Source organism: Sus scrofa, chromosome 8 (assembly GCF_054392235.1).
Source record: "Sus scrofa isolate SSC_HxYL_T2T_F1_AM1 chromosome 8, Sscrofa_HxYL_maternal_Yorkshire_Landrace_v2.0, whole genome shotgun sequence".
Lineage (NCBI taxonomy): Eukaryota > Metazoa > Chordata > Mammalia > Artiodactyla > Suidae > Sus > Sus scrofa.
The window spans coordinates 31,156,587-31,174,721 of NC_139390.1; the positions used below are offsets into that span (position 1 = coordinate 31,156,587).

Below are 18,135 nucleotides of genomic sequence, written 5' to 3' on the forward strand. Positions count from 1 at the left end.
AAGAACCTTGAGCCTCATACTTACTTTTTCTAGTCCTTAGTTCTGTTATTTGCAAAATAGGCATAACATTACTTATGGTTTTAAGAATTAAGTAAAATCATGATCTTAACTTTCTGGCTGGCATATGTTAAGTATTTAATACATTATATTTACCATCACCAGAAATTATTTTATCATTCCTTTCTCATCAAGTATTTAGTTGTTTTCAAATTTTCATTGTAAAAAGTTAGGGTATTTTGAACATCTCTATATAAATACTTATGTAAATCCTCTGATTTTTCTTTTTATGATGTATTCCTAGAAGTAGAATCGTGTGTCAAAAAACATAAGTAACCTAAAGTTTCTTGGTACGTTGTGTGTGCCATTTTGCTTTTCAGAAAGGTTGTACCAGTTTATGCTCATCATAATACATGAGAATTTTTGTTTTACTATAGCTTTGTCAACACTGGGTAATATCATTAAAAATTACTTTTTACTTAACAGGCAATATTAACAATGTTTTAATTCTTTGTCCTTTAATTTGGTTTTATTAATGGGGTTAGATATTTACTGACTATTTCTGTTTCTTTTAGAATTCTGTACTTAACTGCTTTCTTCTTCTTCTTGGTTCTTTTTCCCTGCTTTAATCCTTTATTTAGCCAGCAGAAATTTATTGAGCGCTTATTATGTGGTAGACATTGTTTTAGTATTAGTATTTAATTTTGGTACTTATTATTGCTTAGATTAGTAATGGCAGCCCAGGAGTGAACAGAATTGACAAAAAAATTTGTTTTCAAAGAGTTTACTTTTCAATGTCAGGATATAGAGACATTAAACAAAATAGACACCTAAATTATAGAGTGATAATTGCTTTGTAGCCAAAAATTAGTGAAGGGGGAGATGAAGAGAACTCTGTGTGTACACATAATTTTATGCTGGTTGGTTAGAGAAAGCCTTACTACAAAAGTGCCATGAGTAAAGTCTTATAAGGAGTAAGTCAAGAAGATTTGATATCCAGTGGTGGGGGGTGTTTGTGCATTTCAGACTGCTATCCTCTCAACCTCAGCAATAGCAATTTCCAGTTGCTGAGGCCGGAAAAAAAAAAAAGTCATTTTTGCCTCTTTTCCTCACACCTCATGTCTAATCATTCAGCAGATCTTGCCTGTTCTGAGTTCAATGTATATTCAGATCATATGGTAACTTTTTGTTTTAACCTTCTGAGGAACTGCCAGACTGTTTTCCAAAGTGGCTGCATCATTTTCAATTTCCATCAGCATCGTGTGGGGCTTCCCACCTCTCTACATCCTCACCAACACCTGTTATTGTCCCTCTTTTTGACTATGGCCATCCTAATGGTATCTCATTGTGGATTTAACTTGCATTTCCCTGATAACTAATGCTGACCATGTGCTTATTGGCATTTGTATATTTTCTTTTGAAGAAATGTCAATTTGGATCCTATGCCCATTTTAAAATTTGAGGGTTACTTGTCTGTAATTTTGAGCTGTAAGAGTTCTTTATAATTCTAGGTACAAGTCCTTTATTAAATATGAAGTATTTTCTCCCATTCTTCGGGTTGTCTTTTCACTTTCTTGATGGTGTCCCTTGAAGTATTTTTCTTTTTAATCTTAATGAATTTATCTCTTTTTCCTTTTTTTTCTCTTTTGTCGCTTACACTTTTGGTGTCCTAAGAAACCCTATTGCCTAAACCAAGGTCACAAAGATAATATGCCTATGTTTTCTTCTAAGACTTTTACAGTTTTAGCTCTTACATTTAGGTCTTCGATCCATTTTTTTTTTCTTTTTCTTTTTTTTGGTCTTTTTAGGGCCACATTTGCAGCATATGGAGGTTCCCAGGCTGGGGTCAAATCGGAGCTACAGCTGCAGGCCTACGCCACAGCCATAGCAACGCAGGAGCCAAACCGTGTCTGCAACCTACACCACAACTCATGGCAACACCAGATCCTTAACCCACTGAGCAAGGCCAGGGATTGAACCTGCAACCTCATGGTTCCTAGTAGGATTTGTTTCTGCTGCACCACAATGGGAACTTCTTCAATCCATTTTGAATTAATTTTTGTAGATGGTGTGAGATAGGGGTCCAGCTTATTTCTTTTGCATGTGGATATCCAAGTTGTCCTAGCACCACTGGTTGAAAAAACTGTTTTTCCCCATTGAATGGTCTTAATGAAAATTAATGACTTTGTTGATCCTTCTTATTGCGTAGTTATTTTCTATTTTCTCTTTACTTCCTTTCTAATTTCTTTATATTTGATTTTTTTTCCCCAATTGTTGGATGCTTAGATCATTTTTTAAAGCTTTTCTTCTTTTTCTAACATGTGTATTTGTATACTTTCTATGCATGCCTTTAATTGTGTTTTACAAGTATGGATATGTAATAGTTTTATTTTGTTAAAATATTTTCTAATTAATATTAATAACTTAAAATTAATTTTAATGCAATGAGCTCTTTGTATAGATTTTTTTAAAAATTTTCAAATTGGGTTTTCTAATTATATTTTTGCTACTGATTTCTAGTATAATTCCATGTGTACTTGAAAATAAAGTGTATTCTGTGGTTATTGGGTCCAGTGTTATATAGATACTAAGTCAAGTTATACTTATTACATGGCTCAGATCTTATGTGTCCTTACTGTTTTTTCTCTCCATTTTCTTCCTCCTTCTCTGTGTTTGTTGGTGGCCTGGGGTGGGAGCTTTGTGCTAAGAGTTGACAGAGAGAAGGGTTTTATTGGTTAAATGCAAACTTAGAATTGCTGTATATTTCCTGTGGATTAGACCATTTATCTTTGACTTTTATCATTGACATGTAGGTGAGAAGTGATTTAGATAGGAGCAATTTTAGTGTAGTGGTAGAACTGGTGGATGCAAATTTCTGTTTAAGAAAGAATGGAAGGAAAAAAGTTAAAAACAGTTGCTATATGTTATACCTGTTTTACCCTAAATTTTTTTTTTTCTCTTTATGGCCACACCTGTGGCATATGGAAATTCCCAGGCTAGGGGTCAAATTGGAGTTGCAGCTGCCATCCTACACCACAGCCATAGCAACACCAGATCAAAGCTGCATTTGTGACCTACACTGCAGCTTGCAGCAACGCCAGATCCTTAACCCACTGAGCAAAAATCCAGGGATTGAACCTTCATCCTTATGGAGACTAGTTGGGTTCTTAACCTGCTAAGGAACAAAAGGAACTTCTCCCCTAAATTTTTCTTTGATATACAGGTATTTTACATTTAAATGCAGCAAGATGTGTTAGTGTTTCTTTTTCTTTATGACCTTCAATTTGTACTTTTTTGTATATAAAGCTTCTTAACTTCTTAAAATGGGATAGTCACTTGCTTCATGGAACTTCTATTCATTCTAGACTGGTCCTGTCCAATAGAACTTATTGCATTTATGAAAAAATTCACTGTTTGTGCAAAATTTAACCACGTGTATCTGTTGAGCACTTAAAATGTGACTAGTTGACTGAGGAACTGAATTTTAAATTTTACATGCTTTTTCCAGAATTAAACTTTTGAGATTGTAGATTTACATGCGGTTGTAAAGAAACATGTTTGCAAAACTGTAGTATGGTATCACAACCAGGATGTTGACATTAATACAGTCAAGCAAGGTACAGAATATTTTCATCACAAGGATCTTTCAAGTTAGTCTTTTTATAGCCACACTCACTGTTCCTCTTTATCCGTTGGCAACTCCTAATCTGTTCTCTCTATAATTTTTTAATTTAATTTAAAAAATTTTTTTAATTTTTAAAAATTAAAATTTTTTTTTGTCTTTTATCTTTTGAGGGCCACACTTGCTGCATATGGAGCTTCCCAGGCTAGGGGTCTAATTGGAGCTGTTGCTGCCGGCCTATACCCAGCCGCAGCAGTGCTGGATCTGAGCCTCATCTGTGACCTACACCACAGCTCACAGCAACGCTGGATCCCCAACCCACTGAGTGAGGCCAGGGGTCGAACCTGAAACCTCATGTTCCTATCGGATTCGTTTCCACTGTGCCATGACGGGAACTCCTCTATAATTTTATTATTTCAGGAATATTAAATGGGATCATTCAATGCATAGCTTTTGGGGATTGACTTTTTTCACTCAGTGTAATTCTCTGGAATTTCATCCAGGTCTTCTGTATCAATAGTAAGTTTCTTTTTATTGCTTTTCATGGAATGGAACTATCGTAGTTTGTTCAACTCTTTACCTATTGAAGGATATCTGAATTGTTTTCTAGTTTTTGGTTATAATGAATAAAGCAGCTATAGACATTCGTGTATAGGTTTTTGAGTGAACATAACTTTTCATTTCTTAGAGATGCTTAATTGTATGGTAGGTGTAGGTTTAGTTTAAGAAACTGTCTGACTTTTGTCTAGAGTGGCTTTACCATTTTACATTCCTATCAGCAGCTTATGAGCCTTCCAGTTTCTCTGCATCCTTCCTAGGATTTGGTGGTATCATTAGATTTTATGTTAGCCCACTTGATAGATGTGTAAGTAAATCTTGTAGTTTATGGTTTATTTATTTATTTATTTTTGGCCGCACTTAAGGCATGTGCAATTTCCCAGGCCAGGGGCCAAATCCTAGCCACAGCAGTAATCCAAGCCACAGAAGTGACAATGCCAGCTTGCTGAGTTCTTAACTGCTAGGTCACCATGGAACTCCCTTATTGTAGTTTTAAATTGCATTTACTTAATGGCTAATGATGTTGAATATCTTAGGTGCCTATTTGTCATCTGTACATCCTTTTGGTGTATTTTTGTTATTGTTGGCTGCCCATTTTCTAGTTATTTGGTTTTGTTTTTACTGTTGAGTTTTTTTTACATAATGATTTTTATTTTTTCCATCATACCTGGTTTACAGTGTTCTGTCAATTTCCTACTGTACAGCAAGGTGACCCAGTCTCATACACAAACACACACACACACACACACACACACACACACACACACACATATACATACATTCTCTTTCTCCCATTATAATGCTCCATCATAAGTGACTAGACATAGTTGCCACTGCTATACAGCAGGATATACTGTTGAGTTTTGATAAAGTTCTTTATATATTTTAGATACTAGTCTTCATCAGATACATAGCATGCAAATATTTTCTCTCAGTCTCTAAGCTTGTCTTTTCATCCTCTTAACAAGGTTCTTCATAACAGAGCAAAAGTTTTAAATTTGATGAAGTACAATTTATCAGTTTTTCATTTTATGAATCATAGCTTTGGTGGTTTTGCCTAGTGCTAGAGCCTGAAGATTTTCTTCTTTTTTTTTTTTTCCCAAAAGTTTTATGGTTTTATGGATTTAAGTCCTTGATCAATTTTGAAGGTTTTTTTTTGTTTTCTTTTAAAGTGTGAGACTTAGGTCAAGGTTTATTTTTTTAATCTGTGGATGTCTCCTTATTCCAGTTACACTTGTTGAAAAGACTGTATTTTCTCCATTGAATTGCTTTCTGACTTTTGTCAGAAGTCAGCTGGGGGAATTCCCATGTGACTAGTATCCACAAGGATGCGGGTTTTGATCCCTGGCCTTGCTTAGTGGATTAGGGATCCAGTGTTGCCGTGAGCTGTGTTAGAGGTTGCAGATTTGGCTTGGATCTGGCATTGCTGTGGCTGTGGCATAGACCAGCATCTGTAGCTCCAATTCAGCCCCTACCTTGGGGACTTCCATATACTGCAGGTACGGCTCTAAAAAAAAAAGAAAAAAAAAGGGATCAGTTGGGCATATTCATGTTGGTCTATTTTTGGGTTTTCTCTTCTAGGTCTGTAATCTTTTGTCAGAACTGTATGTCTCTTCACTGATACCATATGGAATTCATCAATGTAGCTTTATAACAAGTCTTAAAATTGAGTTGACTGATTCCTCTCTATTTTCTTTCAAAATTGTTTTAGCTATTCTATTTCCTTTCTCCCTCCATTAGATTTAAGAATAATCTTGTGCATATCCACAAATAATCTTGCTGGGGTTTTAATAGGAATTGTGTTAAATCAGTATATCAGTTTGGGGGGAATTGACATATTTACTCTGCTGAGTCCAGAGTTGACTCTGTTGAGTCCAAAAGCCCATGAATATATACTGTCTTTCCATTCATTTGCATCTTTGATATTTTTCATCGTTATTTTGTATTTTCAGTTTGTAAGTCCTGTATATAGTTTGATATATTTATACCAGAATATTTCATTTTTTTGAACATTTGTAAATCATATTGTATTTTTAATTACAGTGTCCACATATTCACTGGCAGAGTGTATAAATACAGTTGGTTCTGTGTGTTTATCTTGTATCCTGCACTTTGCTGAATTTATATGTTGGAATTTTGTCATTTCCTTGGGGCTTTTAACATAGACAACTATGTTATCTACAAATAAGGACTATTCTTTTTTCTTTTGTTTTTTTTTCTTTTTTTTTTTTTGTCTTTTGTTGTTGTTGTTGCTATTTCTTGGGCCGCTCCCGCGGCATATGGAGGTTCCCAGGCTAGGGGTTGAATTGGAGCTGTAGCCACCGGCCTACGCCAGAGCCACAGCAACGCGGGATCCGAGCCGCGTCTGCAACCTACACCACAGCTCACGGCAACGCCGGATCCTTAACCCACTGAGCAAGGGCAGGGATCGAACCCGCAACCTCATGGTTCCTAGTCGGATTGTTAACCACTGCGCCACGACGGGAACTCCCTTCTTTTTTCTTTTGAATCAGTGTGTCTTTTATTTCCTTATCTTGCTTTACTTCCCAGGTTAGAACTTCCAGCATTATGTTTATTAAGAGTGATGAGAGTGACATCCTTGCTTTGTTTTCAGTCTTAGGAGGAAAACATAGTATTTTACTATTAAATAAAATGCTATCTGTAGGGTTTTTATAGATGCTCTTAATCAAATTGAAGAAGTTCTCTTATATTTCTATTTTTCTGGTAGTTTTTATCATTAATGGGTATGAATTTTGTCATTTTTTTTTCCTTCATTCAGATATGATTGTAATTTTTCTTCATTAGCCTGTTAATATGGTGGGTTTTTACTGACTTTTGAATATTGAACCAACCTTTCATTGCTGGAATAAACCTCACTTAATCATAGTGTATAATTCTTTTTAAATAAATTGCTGAATTCTATTTGTAATATTTTATTAGGGATTTTTATGTCTGTATTACTAGGGATATTGGCTAGTAGGTTTCTGTCTGATTTTGGCTTTGATTTTGGTAAGAAGATAACAACACTAGCTTAATAAAATGAATTAGGAAGTGTTCCCCCTTCTATTTTTGGAAGAGATTATATAGAACTAGTTAATTTTTCTTAAAAATGTTTGGTGGACTTCTCCATTGAAGGTATTTGGCCTGGAATTTATTTTTTATGGGGGAATTTGAAAACTTTGAATTAAATTTCATTAAAAATCATAGGACTTTTATCTATTTTCTTTTGGGTGAGTTGTGATAATTTGCGGATTTTGAGAAATCAGTTTATGTCATATAAGATGTCAAACTTTTGCATGTATATTTGTTCATGGTATTATTATTAGTCTTTTGATGTCTGCAGGGACTGTAGTGATAACCCTTTTTTCATTCCTGATATTAGTAATTTGTTTCTTCTTTTTTCTTTGTCAGCCTTGCTAGAGGCTTGATAATTTTATTGATGTTTTCAACCAACATCAATTTGTTTCACTGATTATTATCCATTTTTTCTCTGTTTTCAGTTTTATTCATTTTTGCTCTGATTTTTGTTATTCCTTCCCTTCTATTGGCTTAGGGTTTATTTTGCTCTTGTTTTTTTTTAGTTTCTTTTGATAGGAGCTTAGATTATTGATTTGAGACTTTTCCTCTTTTCTAATGTATGCATTTAGTTATAAATTTGCTATAAATATCTGCCATTGCTGCTTTATTTGTGTCCTACAAATTTTGATATGGTATATTTTCATTTTCATTCTTTTCTGTGTGTTTTAAAATTTTCCTTGAGACTTCCTCTTGACCCATGGATTATTTAGAATATTGCTTATATCCTATTGTGATATTTGGAGATTTTCTTATTATGTTTTTGTTACTGATTTCTCATTTGATCTCAATGTGGTCAGGGAACATGCTTGGTATGATTTCAGTTCTTTAAAGTTTGTTAAGGTTTGTTTTATAGCCTAGGATATGGTCTGTTTTGGTGTATGTTCTGTGGTACTTGAAAAGAATATGTATTCTGCTGTTGTTGAGTGGGATGTTCTGTAAATGTTGATTAGATCCTTAATGGATGTTGGTATTGAGTTTTTCTGTGTCCTTGTTGATTTTCTCTCTCCTTACTCTATCATTTTTTGAGAAGGGACATTGAAGTTTCTGACTGTACTTGTGGACTTGTCTCTCCTTTCAGTTTCATCAGTTTTTGCTTCACTTATTTAGTGGCTCTGTTGTTTGGTGCATATACATTTAGGGTTATTACATCTTCTTGGTAGACTGATCCTTTATGAATTATAATGTCCTTCTCTGTCTCTGGTGGGGTTTTTTTTTTGCTCTGAACTCTACTTTATCTGATATTAATATACAAAATGTAATTTTATTTAATTTTAATTAATTTAAATTTAAATAGGCACATGTGGCTGATGGCTGCCATATTGACATTGCAGTTCTGGAAGATGGAGAGATATATGACACAATAAATTTAATTAAAAGGTAAATTTTATAGTATGTTAGAAGATGTTAAAGACAATGGGTAGTTAGCAGGAAAGGGAGATTGGGGCAGAAAAAGTGGGGGATATGATTTTAAATTGGGTAATCAAGGGAAAAAATCATTGAATATGACACTTAACAAAGATCTGAAGGCGTGAGAGGGTTAGCAATGCACATATTTTGAGGACAAGTATATCAGAGGCCAGCAGGGAGGTGGGCCATAGTAAGAACTGTAGCTTTTACTCTGAGTGACATGGAGAGCTACTTAAGGATTTAAAGCAGACCCTGATCCATTTTGACTTATCTTGTATGTAGATCATTCTCGCTGGTGTGCTGAAAATAGACTGTAGGGGACAAGGGTGGAAGCAGGGAGACCATTTAGGAGATAGGAATATAGGTGAAAGATTACAGTAGACAGACCAAATGGTTAGAGCACGTTTTAGAGAAAATATCAGACATTTGGTGTTGAATATTTTCCATTTGACTTGTTTATTAGATAGATCCAAGCAGAGAAAGCAAGTAGATTGTTAAGAGTTCTCCAGATCAATTTGTCTCTGCCCTAGTGGAGCTTACACTCCACCAGAATGTGGGTAGTAAATACAATGAATAAAACAAATGGGTAAGACATATACTATGTTAGAAGATGAGTCTTATGGAGAAAATTCAAGTAAGGAAAGAGGAATGAGTGATGTTGGGTGACTGACTTCCTGAGAAGATAACAGTTGGGTTATGATAGAAAGGTAGTGAAGAAATAAATCTTATAGATACCTGGGAGAACAATAGTTCAGGTAGAAGGGACCAAATGTAAAGATTTCAAGATGGGAGCATGGCTGGTATGAGAAGAACAAGGAGGTGAAATATGGCTGGAGTGACATGAGTGAGGGAAAGGGGATTAGCGGTGACAGCACCAAAGTGACAACTGTCTGGGTTATAGGCCTTTTTAAGGGCTCTGGCTTTTACCTTGTGTGAGAGGGGAAACTAGTGGATAGTTTAGCAGGAGAGAGGCATGGTCTGACCTGTGGTTTAACCAAGTCACTCTAGTTGTTGCGCTAAATAGACTGAGGGGCAAAGGTGAAAGCAGGGAGGTTGGTTACACTAATCCAGGTAGCAGTGGAGAGAGTGAGGAATGATCACATCCTGGATTATTTGAGGGTTAAGTTGACAAATTGGCCTAGCGATTGCAAGTGGGATGAGAAATGAGTAGCGTCAAGAATGATTCCAAGGTTTTTGACCTGAACAATTGGAAGGATAGAGTTGCAGGGGTTAAGATGGGAAAGACTACGAAGAACAGGTGTGCTAGAGGCGATCAGGAGCTCAGTTTTGGACATGTTAACTTTATGATGCCTTTTGGACATCCAAATAGGTGTTCAGTAGGCCTTTTTGTTATGAATACTGTTTTTTTTCAAGTGATTTAATTGTATTAAAGCAGTGTGCTCACTGTTCTGAAAATATATTACATTCGTTAATATCTTTAACATGTTCAATCCTGGCAAAACTTGAATATTTTGGAGAGAGAAATTGTTTGACTGCTTTTTGGCTTTGCTGCCACCAGAGTTGATGGTGTTTTCTCAAAGTTAAATAAAGATATCATTCCAATTTTAGACATAGAAATATACTGTATAGTCTGAGTGTTTCAACTTGCTTTCTATTTTAGGTCCTATTACTGCTGGATTGTGCAAGATATTTAACACTCTTTTCTTTGAGGTATGACTTAAATATCAAACATCTTAAATAAGAAAAGGGAAACATTTTAGTTGTGGAAGTCAGAATGCCAAGGAGAAGGAAAAATCTTGGGGGAAATCCTTTTCGGAAGACTGCAAACTCTAAGGAAGTTGTATCCAGTGTTGCTAGTCATGAGGAGCCAACCACTACTCTTCCTTCCATGTATGAGACAAAAGTTGATCAGGAAGAACTCTTCACCAGTATCTCAGAGATGTTTTCTGATCTGGATCCTGATGTAGTGTATTTGATGCTTTCTGAATGTGATTTCAAAGGTGAGAAAAAGTTTAGTTTGAACCCTTTACATCTTATAAGGAGATTTCAAGTACTATGCCGTGACCAGTAGTAATATAGAATATACCTTATTTCTATTTTATTCGTCATTTTTTGAGTATCTGCTATGGGCAAAGTACTAAGTTTGGTATTATGAGGGATATGAAGAAGAATAAAGCATAGTTTCTGCTTTTAAGAAATGTACAGTTCTAGATGTAAGATATATGAAGATATCATATTCTTTGTTTTATTTCTTTTTATCTTCCCTCTAGAACAGGTTGGCACTATTGACGTTTTGACCGGATAATTCTGTTGTGAGTAGCTTTCCTGTGCATTGTAGGATGTTCAACAACGTCTCTGGCGTGTACCCACTAAATGCCAGTAGCATATTCCTCCCCCTCATCCCAGTGTGACAGTTAAAAATGCCTCTGTATATCTTGTGTCCCCTGGGGGGCAAAATCATTCTCAGTTGAGAACACTTGACCTAGAAATATAAGCTCCATAATGACAGGGATTTAAAAAACTGTTTGGTTTTACTGCTGCATGTCTAGCCACCTACCCTCTCAAATAGCAAATGATCATCATAGGATCTCAGTAAATATTTGACTGAAAAGGTAATTGTAACTGTGAAAATGAGAGCCAATTAAGAGTAGAGTGGTTTCGAGTTGCTGTGGCTGTAGTGCAGGCCGGCAGCTGTAGCTCCGATTCAACCCCTAGCCTGGGAACTTCCATATACTGCAGGCACGGTCCTAAAACAACAACAACAAAAAAAAACAAAAACAAAAAAAGAGTAGATTGGTTTCAAAAATACTGGCTTTGGAGTCAAGAAAACTGAGAGTTAGTTTTCTGGCTCTGCCACTTAACCTCTCTGGGTCTCAGTTTTATTACCTGTTAGTGAGAAAAATAATAATATGCACTTCATAGGACTTTTTCAGTGAGGATTGAGGTTTTTTTGTTTTTGATAAAGTCTTCAGCATAGTAAGTTATTAATGACTTAAATTGTGTAGATGTATTTTTGCGGACAGAGGGGAAACTATCAAATTTGACTGGATGACTATAATTTAATATTGATGTTTAGTATTGCTATTAGTCATGATAGTATAAGATTAAATTATTCTATGTTTGGGGAGTTTTGGTAATGTGATAAATTTGCTTTTATTTTTATTTTTTTGCATTACCTGGTCTGTGATGTGAGTATATCTTATCTATCCTGTTATGATATGTATGCAGAAAACCAGTTTTCAGCAGTCCACATGATGCTCAGAAATGATAGTGTTTACAATTTTATATGTGACTTTGACATTTATTTCCTAATTTTGATATGCTTAAAATTTATTTGTTGCACATACACTAACATAGCAATGAAGAATTACAAAGAAAATATATTACCCTACATCCTAACAAAACAAATTCTGTTTTCTAGGATCTTCTCTACACTTTGTTCATAAATACTGATGTTTTGAGTAGTTTGAATATTAACATTGATGAAATTGTGTGTTCTGCTTTTTAAACTTAACATAAGCATTTTTTTTCAGTGTTGGCTGCAATCTTTTTAAAAATAGCTTTCTAATATTCCACTGAGTTGTGCTCTAATTTATTTAATTATAACTAAGTTTTACGTGAATAATTAATATTGCAAAGAACTTCTTGGTACAAATAACATTTTTCCATCTTTTGGCTTTTTTTTTCTCAGTCCCAAAGTTTTATTTTCTTATATCACAGGGTAGGGACAGTTTTCGGCTGTATACACTTGGGAACATACTGCTAAGTTGCCTACTAAAGAGGTGTGCCTATTTGTAATAATACCAGCCCTGTATAAGTATAGTGGTTTCACCACAGCCTTTTCAGCATTGAGTGTTATTATTTTAAGATTTTAGGAATGAAAATTTACCTTTTCTTAACTTTTTTTAACATAAAGAGGAATTTTGAACATTTTTTATGTTTACTCTTGTATTATGTGAATTGTTCATTCATGTGTTTTTCGTTGTTTTAATTTTTTTCAACACTGTTAAGAACTTTTGTGAGATACTCATCTTTTACTTAATACCGTTTTTCGTTATATACACATTACTTTTTTTGGTCAATCTTTTCTTTTGCGGTTTTTCTATCACATAGATTTTCTTCCATAGAAATACCTCATACATTTGCTTTTTTTTTCTTTCTTTTTCCTTTTTTCCATGTTTAAGGCTTCTAGGCTTTGTGGTATTGCTATAATCTTCTAACTGGTCTCTCTGCCAGGCTTGCCCCCTTCCAACCCCTCTTTGTTTTTCTTCTTAAGGGAACATTAATTGGGTGCTTACTAGGTGCCAGTCCTTGTGCACAGCCCTTTTTCATGGATTATCTCATTTAATCCTCACAACAACCCTATGAGGTAGGTACTTTGATTATCCACACATTGCAAGTGAGAAAATCAAGGCTTAGGAAAGTTAAGTAACTCGTTTAAAGTATTAATGCCAGCAAGTAGGGATTTAAATGTCGTTCTGACTCCTAACCAGAGCTGTTATCCACTGTGCTATTTCCAAATATATCTTCCTTAAAACAAAACAAGATGAAACACAAAAATAAAGCTTCATGAGTTCTCTTGTGGCACAGTCGGTTAGGGATTCAATGTTGTCATTGTGGTGGCTTAGATTGCTGCTGTGGCACAGGTTCATTTCCTGGCCCAGGAACTTCCACATGCTGTGGGTACACCCCCCCCCCTCCAAAGCCTCAAATTTCAGATCCTTAACAATTCTAATCATTTTGTATTTAATGATTAAATAATGGAAAGAGCTCACCATTGGAGTCAGACACATCAGTCCTGGCTCTGTCACTTACTATCTCTGTGACTTGCGCTAAGTTAATGTACTTTCTGAACTTCATTTTCTTCATCTATTTTCTAGGAATACTATACCTCATAGTATAATTTTAAGATTCAGTAGCTCAAATGCTGTGACAAGTAGTTTCCCTTCAAGTTCCCTTAGAAAATAAGTTGACGTTTCTTACCATGACATAGGACCCTTTCTTACCATGATATGTCACTTGATCTTCCTTTCCAGTTTTATCTCCTCTTATCCACAATACTGTGTACTTGCATTCCAGCCAACTTCTCTTAACACCTTAAACAAGCTTGGTGTTTTCAAGACTGGCTTTGCCTTTCTCTTCTGTGTCTGACAAGTTTCTTCTTAATCTTCGGTTCCCACCTCACATATCACCTAATGTGAAATCTTTCCTTACCCTCCTTACCCTTAGGCTGCTAAGGCATTTATATAATACTAAAAGTGTGCATTATTTAATCTATATGATATTATAGTGTAATTGCCTTCTGATGTAAATAACTGTAATTGCCTCCATGAGACTGCAAAATCCTTTGAGTGTAGTAAAAACTATGTCTTACTCATATTTATATAAAGCATGTCTGATATATAGTACATGCTCATACACATTTTTTTGGTATTAAGTGAAATTCATAGCATGGACTATATAAAATTAGATTTACTAGGAGAGTGCTTAAAATTCTTCATACTTAAAAGGACATGCAGTAGGTAAGTATTTGTTGAGTAAATCAACTGGTTTTAGGATCTTTATAAACAACCCTAATATATACAATTACAATATTTTTACTTTTATTCAATAAATTCATCAGAGAATATCTTTTGATGGTGTTTATTAGCCTAGTTTATTACTGTCTGAAAGTAACATTGCATGTCTTCATCATTGAAAGCTTTTACTAATGTAGATGGATGTATTAGCAAAATATTAATAAAAATGACTTGATTATTTATAAATTTTTCTATTTCAGTCAATGCAAAACCTAGTATAATTTTATGTGGATTTTAATTAAATTATATTTTACTATTTTCAATGCACATAGATATATTTTCTTGTTTTTGTTCTTGTTGTACAGTTGAAAATGCCATGGATTGTCTATTAGAATTATCTGCCACTGATGCTAAGATAGAAGAATCATCTTCTGAGAACCAAGTAAATGCAACGGCATGTGAAATAATGGAAAAGTGTCCTCCTAAAGAAGAGAGTGAAGATTCAAAAATGGATTCATTTTTGGACATGCAGCTAACTGAAGACTTAGATTCCTTAATACAGAATGCGTTTGAGAAATTGAATACTTCTCCTGATGACCAAGTATACTCGTTTTTGCCTTTGCAAGATGTTAATAGTTTTAGTGACCCGAGTGCGTTTATAAATTCAGATTCAAGTAGTACAAATCCTGTTCTTTCTACCCAAAATACGGATTTGAACAGTGAAAATTTAGAGAGTTCTGCCTCTACATTAAGTTCAGATTCCTTAACTTCACATTCAGTTTCAGATGAGCCCAAAGGTTTTACAAAGGATAACACACTGGCATCGGAAGATTCTCTTCTCAGTAGTTCTTTAAATGTAGCAAATGACACTATGGTGGATTGTAGCAGTCAAATTCAGAGAGAGCTTTTAGAATCTGAGTGTGTTGAGACCCAGTTCTCTCAAGCCCCTGTAGATTCGGATGCCAGTGAACTTCAGGCTCCTTTAAACCTTACTGTGCAAAACCCGGGGCTTGGTTTACTAGGTACAGGTGGGGATCAGAAATCCACTTCTGTCTCTGATGTTTTTGTACCTGCTGAAGAATTCACTTTCCAGCCACACAAACCTGCTGAACTGCCACCAAAGGGGAAGGATGTGAACTACTGCCCAGTACTTACCCCTCTCCCTCTATTGCTGCCTCCTCCTCCCCCTCCACCAATGTGGAATCCAATGATTCCTGCTTTTGACCTCTTCCAAGGAAACCATGGCTTTGTAGCTCCCGTTGTAACCACAGCTGCACACTGGAGACCTGTCAACTATACATTTCCATCCCCAGTTATCTCTCACACTTCCCCAACAAAGGGATGGAGGAATAAGGAGGGATCAAGTGCTTATCAAATACAAGAAGCTCCAGTTTCTCAGGTTGTAAGAAAGAAGACATCATCTTATGTTGGACTAGTTCTTGTTCTTCTCAGAGGGCTTCCGGGATCAGGAAAATCTTTTTTGGCAAGGTATGAGGTTTGATTGGGTTTAAAAAATGAGTGCAGTGCATGAATTTACACATTTACAACAGAAAGCATGAGTATGTGAAATGTTTTTCTTCATAGAGATGTTTACTAGTTTTTCCTAACTTTGTAGGTATTAGCACTGTTTTTTCTAGAAGCTTTTATTGAGTTCTTTCATCTCTGAATATCATTTTGGGAGATAGCAGAAAAAACTAAAGATGATTCCAAGATTGTGAGCTTGCGAAATCAACAGAAATAAGTTCATGTGGAAAAGAATAATTTGAATGGGAGAAAGATGAATTCAGTTTTGGTTATAGAAATAAAGGGGCCATAATTGATTTTGAATATGAGGCAGTCTTAAGATAATTCTGTAGATAGTTAGAAATTTGGAATGTTGTTAAATAAGGTTTTAGAAATGGATGATTTGAGGGAAGAGAACATAGGATGAACCACTGCAGAACTTTAAATTTTCAATGATTTATTTATTGTAAAATGCAATATCCTTACTTGTTTTACTTCATTGTTCTGTGTCCCTTTTGTAGTTAAGGTGCATTGTGCATGCCTGACTAGAGTCAGAATTAGAGGCTGCTCCATTGTGTTTTCAGTGGCACTTGTTTGCTGGTTCCAAACTTTCTCCTACACCTCCTTCTTTAAATTCCAGAATATTTACATCATTTTTTTTTTTTTTTTTTTTAATCTGTGAAACCAGAAGGGAAGAGAGTAGAAGAGGGTAGGGTGAGAAACTAAAGAAAGCAGAAAGCCTTTAAGACAGATGTTTTCAACCTCAGCTGCATGTTAAAATCACCTGGGGAATGTTTTTTTTTAAATGCCCATACCCTCCCTCACAGAGACCCCTAGTTGACTGGTTGGGTTGGGAGGCTGGCCTTGGGGCTTTTTTTTTAATAAAGCTCTCCAGGTAATTCTAGGGTGCAGTTATGGTTGGCAATCCTAATTTAGGATGAAGCCTCAGCCTGTAAAACTTTTGCTTTACTTTTCTACACTGGCAAATAGTATATGAAATAGAGGTCCGTCTCTGTAGACCAGTATCTTCATATTAAAAGTTTATTTCCTAGAAGTTCTCTTCTGGTGCAGTGGGTTAAGGATCTAGTGTCACTGCAGCTGCCTAGGTTGCTGTTGTGGCACAGGTTTGATCCCTGGCCTGGGCACTTCCATATGCTGCAGGTGAAGCCCCCCACCCCCAAAAAGTTTACTTCCTGGAGGGAAGTAAATCAGCTACTCATGTTGTCGAAACAGCCTCTGTGCACCTATGTCGAATTGAATTTTGGAGGCCGAGCTTTGGGTGAAGGAGAAAAGAAGAGCTTTATTGCCTTGCTAGGCGAAGAGGGATACAGTGGGCTAATGCCTTGAAAACCTTTGTGACCCCTAGAATATTTAGATCTTACGTAATATTTTTTATTTGCCAGTTTTTTTTTTTTTCTTTTCCTTCCAAATTTTAACTCTTTGCCCTCTTCTCAGCTGCATCTTTTCTACTTGATCATTGGTATATTTGGTCTTATATCAACCTTGGAATGTCCTTGATAAGCTCATTTTCAGGTTGTTTTTTTGTTTGTTTGTTTTAATGCTTTCTTAGTCTGGATTTATCTTCCAATAAATTTCCACGTATTCTACTCATATACTTATAAGTATACTCTTCTGTAGACACAGGCTTTCTCATTGATTTAGTGACTGCAAGAGTAAGAAACATTTTAATTTAATATTACAGATAATACAATCAGTTATGATATTGTATTTTGTGAAAGGTTGGAATGGAAGATAGTACCTTAAAAGGTAACAGAGCTATGACATAGGTTTGGAGAACTAGGTTTCAGATGCTTTAGAGCCAGAGGCAGCTACAGTTAGTGATTGAGGAGCAAAAAAGAAGTGCTTGTCTCAAAGTTGGAGCTTAGTAGTAATTTTTGAATGAGAGAAATAACTGGGAAGTACAGAGACACAGAAGCTGAGTTTTCTCAGAGAGAATGAGCCATAGTGTGCAGACCAAGGAATATGAAAGATGAAAAAAGGCTTTTGGATTTATTGGAAAGAGGTCTTTTTTTTTTCTTTTTGGGCTGCACCTGCCGCATGTGGAGGTTTCCTGGCTGGGGGTCGAATTGGAGCTGTAGCTGCCAGCCTACACCATAGCTGCAGCAACACAGGATCCAGGCTGGGTCTGCCACCTACACCACAGCTCACGGCAACACCCGATCCTTAACCCACTGAGTTGAGACCAGGGATCGAACCCACAACCTCATGGTTCCTAGTCTGATTCCTTTCTGCTGTGCCATGACGGGAACTCCGGAAAGAAGGTCATTAATGGATATCTTGAAAAACAGTTTTGTTGCGCTGGGGAGGTAGAAGACCTTACCTAAGACCTTAAAAAAAATTAATATTAAAGCAGTTAAGGAAAGAAGTTAGGTAATAATTGAAAAAGGAACCTTAGTGTGGTTAAAATGTTAAAAGATAGCTGAGAGGAATATATGTTGAAAGGGAAAAAGGGGAAGTGAAATGTCAGAG

At 35.7% G+C, this 18,135-nt stretch overlaps 1 protein-coding gene across 10 annotated transcripts in view; it reads left to right on the forward strand.

The window, feature by feature from the left end:
• N4BP2 (NEDD4 binding protein 2) overlaps nt 1-18,135 on the forward strand; it is a 78,743-nt gene that overhangs the window by 13,205 nt on the left and 47,403 nt on the right. For 3 of the 10 annotated variants that reach the window (XR_014812336.1, XM_084971773.1, XM_021101117.2), the window contains exons 1-3: nt 8,550-8,632; nt 10,284-10,623; nt 14,508-15,630. Coding sequence is in view for 8 of the 10 variants with exons in the window: in XM_084971773.1 (XP_084827899.1) it covers nt 10,398-10,623; nt 14,508-15,630 (1,349 nt within the window). In the remaining 2 variants the exon portion in view is untranslated. Of the gene's footprint in view, nt 1-8,549; nt 8,633-10,283; nt 10,624-12,343; nt 12,406-12,899; nt 12,993-14,507; nt 15,631-18,135 lie in introns of those variants that run through there. The other 7 variants (XM_084971770.1, XM_084971771.1, XM_084971768.1 and 4 more) reach the window with 6 other exon arrangements.